General features: G+C 40.7%; 1 protein-coding gene across 1 annotated transcript in view; it reads right to left on the bottom strand.

The window, feature by feature from the left end:
- The window catches only part of Crybg3 (crystallin beta-gamma domain containing 3), a 93906-nt gene extending 84378 nt beyond the window's left edge, over positions 1-9528 (bottom strand). Inside the window, exon 1 of the mRNA XM_048346470.1 lies at positions 9183-9528. Coding sequence (XP_048202427.1) covers positions 9183-9331 — 149 coding nt within the window. The 5' untranslated portion in view covers positions 9332-9528. The remainder of the gene's footprint in view (positions 1-9182) is intronic.
- Positions 9529-14963: the final 5435 nt, after the last annotated feature.

The following is a 14963-nucleotide window of genomic DNA, read 5'->3' as shown; positions in this document are numbered from 1 at the left end:
AAACCCAAGATAGGAGATGAAGCTGAAATCTGCCAATCTCTAGCCCAGCTCCCACCCCCAACCCTACCCCAACTCATAACCCCAAGGGACAAACTTTTTTTTTTTTGGCCAGTCCTGGGCCTTGGACTGCAGGGCCTGAGCACTGTCCCTGGCTTCTTCCCGCTCAAGGCTAGCACTCTGCCACTTGAGCCACAGCGCCGCTTCTGGCCGTTTTCTGTATATGTGGTGCTGGGGAATCGAACCTAGGGCCTCGTGTATCCGAGGCAGGCACTCTTGCCACTAGGCTATATCCCCAGCCCCCACAAACTTTTGACAGGAGAGTAGAAAATATTTTTTTTTAAAAACTCTAAGCTCTGGAACACTAAAAATAGTTAGAACATGCAAAGCACAGACAACAAGGGAAATTGAGGAAAACCTTTTAACTAAAGGGTAAAACATTAAGGTTTAAAGTGAAAGAGTCCATGTTCTGCCCAACAAACTAATAAACTACGCACTGGTAGACTGCATTAAAATGAGATTTCAAAATTTGAAAAAAGAAATACGAGTTACATAAAAAGTCCTAGAAATAAGAGTGCATTTAAAATTTTCAATAGCAACTGAATTAAAATGAAAGGAAATGAAGAAATATCTTCAGAAGCCTATGCAAATAATTTATATCTGATAAAATGATAGCCAAATAAACTATCATTAAAAAGAATGGGAAAATGACACATTTAGAAATGTAAAAACAGAACACATTTTATTTCATATGATATTCATGATGTTGAAAGCAAGCATTGTAAATTTTATAAATGCTTTTAAGCATCCTAGATGTAGTATCAATTAAGAAAATGAAAAAACAAGGATTTTACTTAAGCAAAAGCAAAACATTATACAAAGAAATGTAATCATAACACAAGACTTAGCAGAAAATATAGTCAAATCTGAAAATTCACTTTTAATATAATTTCCTAAATTATAATAATTTCTTTGGATGGATGAATGAAGAGGCAAAATAGCTAAGTCCTCACCTATCACAACCAGAAATCAAATCTATCTATCTATCTGTGTAACTTAGAAATAACAATAAAGCATTTTTGAAATATCTGTACAGAAATAGAAATAGCTTACATGAGATTGTTTCCTTTAAGAAGAAAGACTCAAAAATGTATTCATAACTACTTAAGTACTTCCACAGCCCAGTCGTTTCACCTTAGTACTTATTTTAGGGAACTATACACTGTGCAATGTCTGTCTTCCTCACAGAACAGCCTAAGTGCAAGCAAATAATGATGGATAGTGCTGTATCTTAGTCAAATGCTAGGTTTCCTAGCAAAGTGCTTCGCTGAGTGACACTAAAGTAATTCTTGTCAAATGTGTGAAGTTTTCAAATCAAATAATCATAATGTTAGGATCACATGGAGGAAGTGGCCAACATGTTTTCACATGTGACATTTTCAATAAATCATCAGTCTTCCTAATCCATCTGATCTGTCAATTTTGTACATACCTACCAGCCTGAAGAGATTTGGCAGATATATTAAAGCAGGGAGAGACCTTAAAGGTAAATGTCAACTTAACTAGAGCTAAATTATAAAAACTCTGAGGAGGATAATGACCGATCATAGGGCTTGGTCAAGATAGATGACAGGGGACCTCAAAATGAGAATATTTTTGCGGTATTCAGTGGGGTTTTTCCACATAACTTCACATTATAGACTAACAATATAGTAAATATGTAGAAAGTCTAACTCATATATGGAGAAAGTATCAAAACTGTCAAATGGTTCTGCACTACCCATACTATTGACATATTAGTAATTTAAATGTTTTCTCAGTTGATCAAGTTAATGTACTCCATTCTCTCTTTGTACAACTTTTGCAATTAAAATCCACTTGACTGCCTCTTTTTCAAGCAGATCTTAAAGCAGTTTTCTTCCTGATTTCTAAAAAGAATAATTCACTTTTTTTTTTTTTTTTTGGCCAGTCCTGGGCCTTGGACTCAGGGCCTGAGCACTGTCCCTGGCTTCTTCCCGCTCAAGGCTAGCACTCTGCCACTTGAGCCACAGCGCCGCTTCTGGCCGTTTTTCTGTATATGTGGTGCTGGGGAATCGAACCTAGGGCCTCGTGTATCCGAGGCAGGCACTCTTGCCACTAGGCTATCTCCCCAGCCCCAACATATTTTTAATATCCAAAGTATAAATTAAAATCTCCCTCATGCCCTCTCTCTGTCCCTTCACCAAGTCCTCATTCATCTAAAATTAGGAACACAACTCTAGTAACAGATTGTTTGCACCATCTTTTTTTATTCCAAGCAATAGTTTATTTATTATTTGTTTATTAATGTAACTTGCAGGCATTTCCTTCTCAGTACATTAAAAAGTTTTCTCATCCTTTTTGACAGCTATATAACATTATATTATACAGATGTTTATTGGATGAGAATCGACCCATCAAATCTACCACTTTTCATATATTGCTATTAAAACAATGCTGCCTTGACTAAAGTTGTAAAGGCAGCTTTAGGCTTGTTTGCAAATTTTCCATGTCTGATGGAATTCCAAGAGGAGAAATGCTGGATATGTGAGTGTGTAATATTGACAGAACTTCTCCAATTTCCATCCAAAGTAGTGTATCAATGTACCCTCCCATAAGAAATGGGTGAGAGTTCCAGTTCAAAAATAAGTAGAATGTATTATCTTCCTATACTTTTGATTCATAGCTCTTTTGAAGACTGATTTGTTTGTGTACTTAAATGTTAATTTACAACTTGTATAAATGTATACATTTCTTTTCCTTTCTCTGAAATCTCAGGACAATAAATTCTGTACAAAGCAAAGCACTGACCTAGTCTCTCTTGGCAGATTCTCATCTCCATGGCTTTTATTTCCATTCAAATCTGTTTTCTAAATCCAGCCTTCATTTATGGGTCGTCTCAAGTTAAGTAGAAGAAGCCATCATATAATGCTGTAAGCTCCAAATTCAGCAGAGAATTTGACACCAGTGCTGTGAGACTTTTGAGCACTGAGTCTTAAAATTATAAAAAGGGATTGAAGAAACTTCATAAATTACTCTGAGGATTAGTGAATTTATACATATTTAAAGGCCTACGCATGGGACTTGGATCTGAGTAGGGCGTTATTGAAAAATGGTTTCATTTTCTTGTCATTAATCTGCCAGGCCAAAAAGGAAAAAAAAAAAGAATAAAAAGAAGACGAAACAAAACACTTGGCTATGCAAACAGCTGTTATCGTGCTTTGGGACACTTCCAATTAAATATTTCCAACAGTTAAACATTGAAGGAGAGTCCCACTGGAGTTGTACCATTACTTGGCCAGTCACACCTGCCAAGTAAACACTAAGGATAAATTATTTCTAGTTGCAAAATTTCAACTTGTCCTCTATCTACAACAAGCCATTGTGTGTAGAAACTGCCGCTCACTTGGGACAGCAATTCTGAAAGAACCAATGTTTCTGCTACTCTCTAGGGCTTGAGGAGCATGCAGAGATGAGGAGGAGACTGGGAACACAGAAAAAGCACTTCTACCCAACTTGGTGATACATTTACACCATCACATCTCCTCCACGATTCTGGCTTGACACACTGTTAATCAAACCATGCTCAGAGAAATACTAATAATGTGCTAGGATATTTTGAAAGTCCAATTAAATTTCTCACACAATACAATGCATTCAAGAAACACAATGTGTTCTGAACCAAACAAGTCACACACACCAAAACACACTTAGCTTATAATGAACTCATTTAAGAAATAGCGATATACATCTCCCCTATTAATTTATGACTCCTGTGAGGAAAGTTTTGGTCCTTCATTCATCATTGTGTTCCTGTTGTTTAGGGTGATACTGGACAGAGAGCAGCCATATTAATTCATAGATTGAACAGATTCAAATGATCATTTAATTTTTATTTCATGCCAATTCTTTCTCTCACAAATAGCCTAGATAATTTTCTTTACTTTAAATTCACACCAACCTATAGGTCCTTGCTACCAGAGTTTTATTTAGCATTTCTAATATATGTATACACCTGAGGATTTCTAGAATTTGCCAGACATCTTTCCTACTTCAGGTAAGAATTTCTGATTTGGCACAGATATCTCTTCTAAACCAGTTACCAACAATTTTTAATCATGCTTTCAAATCAATGAAAATACAATCTTAAGGAAAGCATAAATAATAATGCTACTTTTCCTCACATAATGGGTGATGTTGGTAACTTAACCTAAAGGCCAGCAGCTCTCAGACAAGTCATCAAAAACACTACAAGCACTTTTTTTGTTTGTTTGTTTTTCACTACAGACACTTTTACAAGAGCATCTCCTGTACTATATCCCATTATTATCCTGAACCCACCATTCATCACCCTCAGCCATGGTGGCAAGTAAAAACACCCCTCCTATCTATGCTTCTAAAACTCCACTTTCTAGAGTGGAAAATGTACTGTCTCTGGCTATTAATCAATAATGACTACTTCTGAGGTCCAATCAACAAACCCAAATCCTTAATTAAGCTAGGTAAAAATATGACATACGGCACTGGGTCCGGGATCTGGTCTTACATTCTTGCAGTTAATCCCATTTTATCAGTTCACTGAAATGAACAGCCATATGTTGGCTGTTCATTTCAGTATATATATATATGTATACACACACACGCGCACACACACACACACACACACACACACACACACACACACACACATATATATGAAACACACCACATTACTACCCAGTTTGGAAATGAAGAAAATCCTAGTGACTTACATATTCAAATGAAGGTTTTTTTTCTTCTTTTCTACGTGTGTGTATGGGATGAGGGGGCTTGAATTCAAGGCCTAGGCACTATTGCTCAAAGCTAGCACTCTATCACCTTGAGCCATAGCTTGACTTTTGGCCTTTTGCTAATTAATTGAAGATATGAGTCTCATGGACTTTCCTGCTTAGACTTGCTTCAAGTTGTGATCCTCAGATATCAGCCTCCAGAGTTGCTATGATTACAGGCATGGACCACCAGAGACAGGCTTTACTTTTTTGTTTTCCTTTGACGACTAAATTTAGAGACTCATACTTGCTAGATAATCATGCTACCACTCAAGCCACATCCTCAGTCCTTTTTGTTTTCTCTATTTTTTTTTCCAGAGAGTCTGACACTAACTTTGCCAGACTGGCCTTGAGCCTCCACTTTCCTAACTCCACCTCCTGAGTAGCTGAGATTATAAATGTGAGCCATCATGCCCAGAACACAGTTTGGAAGAAAGGTGGAGAAGATGGCATAAAAATAAGCATAAATTTTTTGAGTCAGACCTACCTAAATTCAATTTACCCCTGAGACTAACCTACTCTCATGATGTAGTGTCATTCCCACTAAGAATGGTGCCACTTTCACTCCCATCCACCTCAGAAAAATGTTTTGAGTTATCACAATGATCAGAGGATGCTACTAGTAATTTGTAAGGGAGGGGGTCATGGTTGTCAGTGTCCTGCAATGGACAAGAAAGTCCAGTTTAAAGCATTGTTACACCCAATTCATCGATAGCATCTAACAACTAAGCATTCGCCCACCCTTAGATTCCTCAATTAAAAGAGGATGATAAGTGAACCAACCTTAAGTATGTGGTTTAAATCAGATGCAGCAATAAAAATACCCAGCCCTGGTTAAGTACACATTCAATCCTTGCTAGACACTGTTCACACCTTATTATCTCCCTTCTGAGTTACAAACATCAATGAGTGGAGCTGAGTTTAAACAAGTCCACAACAGATGATACAACAAAGAAACTTGAGCAATCCTTTTCTCAAAGCTGATAAAATAAATCAGGTATTCCTTTAAGTTTTATATTTTAGCAATGTCTGCTGAATAGGGTTTTGACAAAATTCTTTGAACTCTAAATCAAGATCCAAACACTCTCTGACTCAGCTCAAGTAACTTTCTGACTGCCTCTTTTACAACGTCCCACCCACTGATACACAGGACCCCCAGGCAAGCCATGCAACCAACCCAGCAGGCCTCTGGCCAGTCTGTTATACCAGTTCCCAATTCCTCTCTATCCTCATGGCTAGGAACTCTGCTTACAGAAACATCACCAACTCGTAAAGGTCATTTAAACCACCTGTACAATGGTGCTCCTTTGCTCTCCTCTGTCACTTCTGATTCCTCCTGTCTTTCATGTTTTTAGACTAGGCTTCATTCTCAGCAATGATTCTCAATCTGGAATCTACAGAACTCTGTTAGTTCTCCAGTTTCCTATGAAAAACATCAACTGACTGCCATTTCCATTTCTATACACTCCAAACTAATGCAAGCACTTATTGGCAATAGTCAAAGTCAACCAATTTGAATATCCACTCTATAGTTTATAAACATACAACAATGGTATTGCTTATTATCTTTCTTAAAGTATGCTGAACATGAATGAGAACAGAAGAGCAGCAAACTAGATAAATAAATAAATGCTCAATAAGTATATAAATGTTCACATCAAATGAAGCCCAAATAACCCAGAGCACATCATAAAAACCAACCTTTTTCTGTGTTCAGATAGGAAATAATGGAGGAGCTATATTGGGATATGGTGTACTGCACAGTAGTACATTTGTGGCAACCTCCAAAAGACCCTTCTCTATCTCAATTTGAACCATATACCTTTTATAGGTAACCTCCAAAGGACTGTCAGAACAGAGTAGATTTGACTTTCACTTGTTTTGTGGTAATATTAGTGTTTAATTTTTCATTCTGTTCTTAAGAAATGATTAAGGAATGCCATTCTTAAGCAATTTATGCTCTGTTTGGTATTTGCACATGGATTAGCTAATGCATACAAGTTAACACTGGGAGTGTAGAAAAGAAGACTATACAACATAAGTATGAGAACATGCACTTCATCCCAAGTTTACAGATCAACCAGAATGTAGACATTAAACCTTAATGTACATTAAGGGGCCTCAGAGTGGCAGGTACAGTACAGGTTTGACATATGTCCACTGAGTGAAAAGTAGCTATGTGATTTTTGAGCAACTCTCCTTAATGGAGTAAAACGAAGAACCTGATCACTCAGGTTTATTCAAGGTCATGTTCAATAATATTAAGTTACCATGTAAATTCCAAGTGCTAGACATGCTATATATTAGCATTGCTGTTTTCAATTGATCTCCTCAGCTTCCCAAAGATTCTTAACAGAACACTGCCAATCATCTAAGCACCCCTATCATGGCAAGCATCCTGTCTACTGAACTGACTCCTCTATCACCAAACACCACTACACAAGGTGAACTCTGCTCTCATTAACACTTGGCTTTAACTGCCACAAAGACACACAGACAAAATACCCTCTCATTTTGAAAGAAAATCACAGTAACAAACTGTAATTCTGTTTCCAGTCTTGTTAACACGAAGATATTGTGTTTCTAGGACACTGGGTACTTCTAAGCATTTCCATTTGTTTCATTACACTTTCAATAAAGGCTTTGTGTTTGTTTTTATCCTTGAAAAGAAAGATTTAAACTCACTTTCAAACCATGACAATACTCACACAAGGGATTATCTGCTAGACCCTTAACGTCTGGCAAATTCTATAAAAGATGAGGACAAAACTAGTGTTCCTATGAGCAATTAAAATCTTCATTGTAAAAAAGTCACAATCTTTGCCTGTCTCTCTGGTGGGGATGAGAACACAGGAGTTGAATGCACAGAAGCAAGTAGTTGTGGCTAGTAGTCAGGGCAGAAAAAGGGTTTAGAATGGAGAAATTCCTTAACAAGGTAAAAGGAAGAAGGCAGGATTTCAAGACAATGATATTAGAAACCTGAGATTGCCTGCTGACTCCTTTCAAATACTGTCTCCCATGTTTCCAACTTTTGCTGTCTACTTGCAACTCTTATTAGCCCAAGATAAGTGTTTTTACTGTGACAGCAGGCACTCCAGACCCCTTCTATCTGACAAGCTGGTTGAGACCTCTCAGACTTCAAAACTATTTTTGACTACTGTGTAACTCTGAAGTCTAAAGCCCTTGGAAACTTCCAAGGAGGACAGTTGGTCAATTACCATTGGAATTTTATTGGAAAACAAAAATGTACTTTCCTAACAGATGTAAATCACAGAAACGCTCCACAGATAGAGGAACGTAAAAGACTAAAATTACATTATCACATCTTAAACCCTAAATACCAGTGGATCCAGCTCAGTCACAGTTGTTTCTCCAGTTTTTAAAGCCCACTTTTTAGTCTGAGGAATATACAGCTCTCCAATGTGTGTCCCCCCAAAAAACGGTTCACTTTTTTTCTAGTACAATTGGGAGCGGTAACTTATCTTCCCACAAAAAGTTTATGTAAGTTGTATTTCATTTCCTCTTCCTCCTCCAGGATAGAGGGAAAGGCTTAGCTACAGGAATCCCAATGAGACATGTCTTTAAAAAAAATTGGATTTTATAAGTAGGTGGAGACGAGAGAGGATTAGGGAGAAGGGGCAGGTTACAACTACTGAAACCAAGGCAGATCCAGCCCCTGTTTCTGGAATCTACTGGGGAGTTTCAAGCAGATGCTTTAGAAGACAGATGAAAAGAGATGATAAACTAAAGTACAGAAGACTTCATAACTTGACGAAGTCTTAGGAATTTATAACAATTCCTTGAGAAAAAAATTAAATCAGTTGGGAGAATACCAGCTTCGGGGTGAGTGGGTGGGTGGCGCCGCACAGATCCACCTTTTCCACTCTTGCTACCTCCTCCCACCAGTGCCTTTCGGATCGGGCCCCTCTGTCCCTGGCTGACTGCTCCTCGGGGCTCACAAGTGTTTCCCATTACCGCCGGCGGGACGCCAGGGAAGTCGCTTTTTGCCACAGAACTTGGAGAGCAGACTCGTGTGTGCACCGGGAACGGAGTCCCGCGGGGGAGGTGAGAGAGGGCGGTGCGCTCCGAGGCTGGACCCGGGTGCACCGGCTGGCGTTCCCGCGCGCACTTACCCCCAGGTTTACCAACCAAACCCGGGTAAAGGGAGCGATCGGGCACCGGGAACTGGGCGCGAAGCAGGAAACTTTAGCAATGGAGGAAGGAGAACAGAAAGTGGCGAGGGAACCGCAGCCTGGCCCGGGATAGGCTCCTGGTGGGCGGCCAGGCCAGGCGCCCGGTACCCCCTCTTCTTTCTCCAAGTCCCCGCAGAAACCCCTGAGCGCCCCCCGCGGCTCCCACCTGGCAGGGCCGCGGCCCGGGGCGGGCGGCTGGCTCGTCCCCGGCTTCTCCTCCTCTTCCTCTTCCTTGTCCCGGGAAGGATTTCGGGCAGCGAAGAACCGGGAGAAGCTGTGCCAGGGGGCACTGCCTCTCCTCCGGCCGCCGGACATCGCCCACCTCGAGCGATCGCCAGCCCGGGATGGTCTACGAGGAACGAAACGAGACGGTGCCTGGGGAGCCCCGCACCCGGAGCCCAGCCCGGCCCGGCCCCGCGGGACCCGGCGAAAGCAGAAGCTGAGTCCGCGCGAGCCGCCGGCGAGGCTCAGTCCATCCCGGGCGGGGGACGCGGGCTTAACGCGCTCCCGGCGCGGCGGCTCCGCGCGCCCCGGCGCCGCTCCTCCCCTCGCCTTCGCCCGCGCCCTCGCCGGCGCTGCCCGCCCCCCCCCGGGAGGAGCCAACGCCGCGGCACCGCCCCGAGCCCGGGCGCCAACGCCACTCGCGTCCGGAGCCAGGGGACTGCCGGCGGTCCCCGCCCTGGAGACCCCAGGCTGCGGGCTCATCCCGGGGTGCGGGGCTCCGGCTTCCCGCCCATAGGAGTTCAGGCTGCAGCCTATTCGCCTTTGCATCCAATTGTGGTCACCGATTGGGTTGCCATGCTACAGTGTGCAGAGTTTTCAGACTTTTTGAAAAAGGAGTTATAAAGTTTGGTGGAAACACGTGGTAAAGAGCAGTACCAGATACACCTCCGGCTGCGAGTAAGCCCACAAACAGCCACCCCGAAGGCAGCTTTGTCCGCTTGTAATTTGCGGGGTATGGAAATGTTGGAGCTACCTCAGGGCTGAATCCCAGAAATGCAAGGTTCCATGGGCAGGTGGCTCTGGGCTGTAATCCTGCCAGCTCACAACTCTGAGATACGTTTTCAGCTGATCCAGGCAGACAAATCAGTCTTTTGTATGCAATTAACCACAAAAAATCCGGAAGTGGAGCTGTGGCTCCAAACTTATGGGGGGTGGGGGGAAAGGGGGGACTTAAGCAAAAAGCAAGCGGCCCTGGGTTCAAGCCCAAATACCAACACAAAGGAAAACAGAAAGGAGAGGAGGGAACAAAAGGGCTCAACAACCTTCTCCTACTGTATCTGTACATTGACTTATGCTAATTCAGTCCAAATGCACCAGTGATTAGCATCAAGTATGAGCTGGGCATTGTTGGCTCATGCCCGAAGTCCTAAACTAGTCAGGAGCCTGAGAGCTGAAAGTTGCAGTTAAATTCCAGCCTGGGCAGGAAATTCCTTGAGACTCCTACCTTCAATTGAAGGACTAGAAGAAAACAGGAAGTGGAGCTGTCTCTCAAGTGACAGTCCTCTAGACAAGCAAAAAAACAAACCTCAGTGGGGCTGGGAATATGGTCTAGTGGTATAGTGCTTGCCTCCTATACATGAATTCCTGGGTTTGATTCCTCAGTACCACATATACAAAAAAACCAGAAATGGATCTGTGGCTCAAGTGGTGCAAGCCTTGAGCAAAAAGAAGCCAGGAACAGTGCGCAGGCCCTGAGTTCAAACCCCAGGACTGGCAAAAAAAAAAAAAAAAAAGGGAGAGGGGCGGGAAAAGCCCTCAGCAATAGTGCCCAGTTCCTTAATTCAAGCCCAAGGACCAGTACAAAAATTAAAATTGAAATTTAAAAAATAAAGTATGATTTACTGATAAGTACTGGAACACTTCTTTAGTCGTTATTAGACAGGTCCCTAGAGTCTGGAGATCTGCAAGTCCTTAAGACTAGACTTAAAGTCAATGTCTCCATTTGGTAGAGTGACTTTTCCTAGCTTTTTTTTTTTTTTTTTTTTTTTTTTTAAGTTTAGCACATAGTGCAGAAAGCAGAGGCGCCTTCATCCTGGGTGGATATTGTATAATTGTTTCAATCCAAACTGCCACTGGTATAGAACTCCATGAAATGATACAGCATTTGTTTACTAAAATTTTTATCTGAGTAAACAAGATAGGAAAGAAATGTTCATGGCTGTTTTGACCATGGAAAGGGAGTGATCTCCTCTCCGTTTTTGGAGTATTGAAGGAAGAAAATATTTCTTTGGAGGAAGTTACACAATCTACCAGCCCCAGGTCATTTTAGCACCAGCTGCTGAAGGAAACTAGTAAACCTTCCAGTCACCCTGCAGCTATCTCCTTAGAACCATCTCAGCACCTACTAACTGCAGGGAGCCCAAAGCATCCAGTCATTTCTTTGGGTGGAATTTGATACCAAAACAAGCTGTCCCCTTTCCTTCAACTGGGTTCAGGAAAATAATAGTGAAAAATAGTTTAAGACAAAAACCCAATCCTGATATTGCTTTAGGAGAGAACCTCCATTAAAATTATGCTTACTAAAAAGCTCCCCCATACTTTTTAAAATTTTTCAGTGCCAATCCTGGGGCTTGAACTCGGGGCTTGGGTGCTGTCCTGAGCTCCTCTTTGTTCAAGGCTAACACTCTACCACTTGAGCCCCAGCCACTTCTGTCTTTTCCTAAGTAGTTTATTGGAGATGAATCTCAAAGACTTTCCTGCCCTGCTGGGGCTGGCTCCTAACCACACTCCTCAGATCTCAGACTCCTAAGTAGCTATGATTACAGACATGAGACGCCAGAGCCTGCCCCCCTCCCACCCCAAAAAAACCATTTAAAACAGAAAACTGAAGCGAAATGTGCTCTCCAAATAGAAGGCCTAGAGAATAAACCTCTCCCCTACTCACTGTTAAATGACTCCCAGATGTTTCCTGTGATCAAAATTGGGTTTTACACATAACACAGTGTACACTATTCAGGAAGTCTTTCTGGGGAAAGCCAATATTATTGATGCTTTATGATTTTAACTGTGGATAGTTCTCTTTAAGAAATAGCTCTCCGGGGCTGGGGATATGGCCTAGTGGCAAAGAGTGCTTGCCTCATATACATGAAGCCCTGGGTTCAATTCCCCAGCACCACATATACAGAAAATGGCCAGAAGTGGCGCTGTGGCTCAAGTGGCAGAGTGCTAGCCTTGAGGAAGAAGAAGCCAGGGACAGTGCTCAGGCACTGAGTTCAAGCCCCAGGACTGGCAAAAAAAAAAAAAAAAAGAAAGAAAGAAAGAAAGAAAAAAGAAATAGCTCTCCAACTGGGTGTGGGGGCCTTACGCCTGTACCCCAAGATATTTGACAGATGGAGATGTGGAGGTAAAAGTTTGAGTCCAGCCCTGGCATAAAATTTCAGAGACTCCAAAAATAAAAAAAGAAAGATAAAAAGAGAAAGAAAGAAATTGTGAGACAATTGACATATTTCTTCAATTTCCCCTCTCCTCAGGACATGTGGAGGCAACAGAATCTTATGTAAGGTGTAAATATATGTGAGCTTTAATATGTTAAAATTTTTTCAATCATGTCATAAAAATAATCTAATATTAGTCCAGGTAGAATCTCTTCTATTAATGGACACAGTGCAAAGGTCTCTAAAGTGAACAGTTAGAGAAACACAGGTCAATACTAGTTTTTCTTAAGAGCAATGACTTTATAAAGGAAACAACCAATATCTAACAATACTCTGGTCTCAATTCTGTAGTTGAAATGCTGCAGTGAATTTTAAATAGAAATACTAGTAAATGCCCATATTAATGCAGGCTTAGTACCTGAAAAAGTTAGTGTGAAGCCATAAAGCTAAGACCAATGAATTTTCATTTATTTACTTCCCAGTAGTTATCAGCTTTCAGAATGGCTTTGTATTCTGAAATTATAATACATTTCCAAATTCTATATCAAGATGGCAGTGCAGGGTCTTTAAAAATATCCATCTTTACATTTGTGAAGATTTTAGAGATCCCAGTGTAACACAGTTGTTTACATTTGTTCAGTTATTCCCCACAGATAGTGAGCACCTGTGGGTAGAAGTGTATACCTCACTGACTCTATCTCATCCATGTGAACTTGGTATATCGTTTGTGTGTGTATGTGCGCACACACGCACGTGTGCACACGTGTATACATGAACATGCATACCTGCATCAGTCCAAGGGCCTGGGCACTATCCCTGGGCTTCTTGCCTTAAGGCTAGCACTTCATCATTTGAGCCACAGGCTCCATCTCTAGTTTTTTGGTGGTTAACTGATAACGAGTCTCATGTACTTTCCTATCCAAGCTGGTTTTGAACCATGATCCTCAGATCTCAGCCTTATGAGTAGCTAAGATTATGGGCATAAAACATGGGTGCCTACTGGTATGTTTTCACTCCATTTATTGATTGAATTGCTTATTACCACTATCCCTTTCCAATTACATTTTTCCTCCATTATCCTTCTCTTAGAACTATTTGGTGCTAGAAACAATAGAAGCATTTTGTGATCTTCTGGGGAGATTAAGTAAAAAAATACATTTAGTGTGGATTTATAGGAAATATCTATGTATTTTCAGCCTGCCTTAGTTATACTAAAGTTATTGCTTAGATTCCAGTTTGTTTGTGGATCAACCTACAAAGCATTTCACCCAAGATGCAATGCCATAGGTTCTGTCAAGAGGAAATAAGATTAGAAATGTATAGTAGAAGAGAAAAATGTAGAAAATTATTCTAGGCATCAGAAAACAAAGCTGCAAAAGAATTATTTGTAACTGAAATTCTAACTTTCACCACTAACGCTGAAGAATACTGTATACACAATTTTATAAATACAAATGCACACCTTTTTCTTTATAATGTAATCCATAGAAAATTGAGTTTATCAGAATTACTATTTATAAGTCTAAACCTGCAGCAGTTCCATGAGCTCTGATTGTGTCTCAGTGTAAAGAGTTACAGGTTTGCACAGCCCTGTATCAGCAATAAATATAATCAACTGACGTAGAGAAACAACTGAATTATATTTCTAGTCTATATTTATATAGAAAGAAATGAGAAAATCTTATACTGAAGGTTATCAAGGAGCATGTTACCCAAAACTATTTAATGAAACAAGTGGGTATACTGAGCAGTTAGAGTAAAATATGTATTTTTAAAGCTGGAGGTGTGACTCAGAAGTATTATGCCAGCATAGCAAGTGCTCAGTCAGTCCTGAATTCAAATCCCCCTAAACCACCCCCCTCCAAAAAAAAAGTGGAAAAGAAAGTTAATTAAGTTTTTAGGTGTAGGGCACTTGGTTCAGCTGTTAGAGCATTTGTGTCAGAACAGACATCTAAAGCCCTGTACTACTACTACCACCAAAAATAATTTTGCTGGGTGCTGTTGGCTCACACCTGCGATCCTAGCTGGCCAGGAAGTAGTCAAGGGATCCCAGTCCAAAGCCAGCCAGAGAAGAAAAGTCCATGAAAATCCATATCCAAAATAAATAACCAGCAAAAAGCTGTGCTATAGGTGTGGCTCCAACGGATGAGCACCTGCCAAACAAGCAAGATGAATGTAAAAATCAAATTCTGGTACTGTTAATAATAATAATAATAATAAAGATATGCAGGGAGGTAATAAAATGTGTTTTATAAACTATGTTGAATTTATATAATAGTCAATCTTTTGAAATGGTAATTTGCATAAGTAATTTTTTTAATTCTGTGAATTTTTCATTCTATATCATTTTACATCTAATGCTTAGTTTTCTTTTAAATCCATTTTCTTTGACGAGAACCCAGGAGGTGTGCCCAGTATGTGTTCAAGATATACTTATTCCAGAGGGTACTCAGAAACAGTGATGGGAATGACTGAGTACTTTCCCTTAAGAAGCAATCTAGGTGTTGGGAGAAGCAGATGAACAAAGAGGGTAAAGCAGGGAAACCTTTTGGTGAAGAAATAAAGGATGG

This window comes from Perognathus longimembris, chromosome 5 (assembly GCF_023159225.1).
Source record: "Perognathus longimembris pacificus isolate PPM17 chromosome 5, ASM2315922v1, whole genome shotgun sequence".
In the NCBI taxonomy this organism is placed as follows: domain Eukaryota; kingdom Metazoa; phylum Chordata; class Mammalia; order Rodentia; family Heteromyidae; genus Perognathus; species Perognathus longimembris.
The sequence above is the reverse complement of the archived record's forward strand: the minus strand, read 5'-3'. Positions and strand labels throughout refer to the sequence as shown.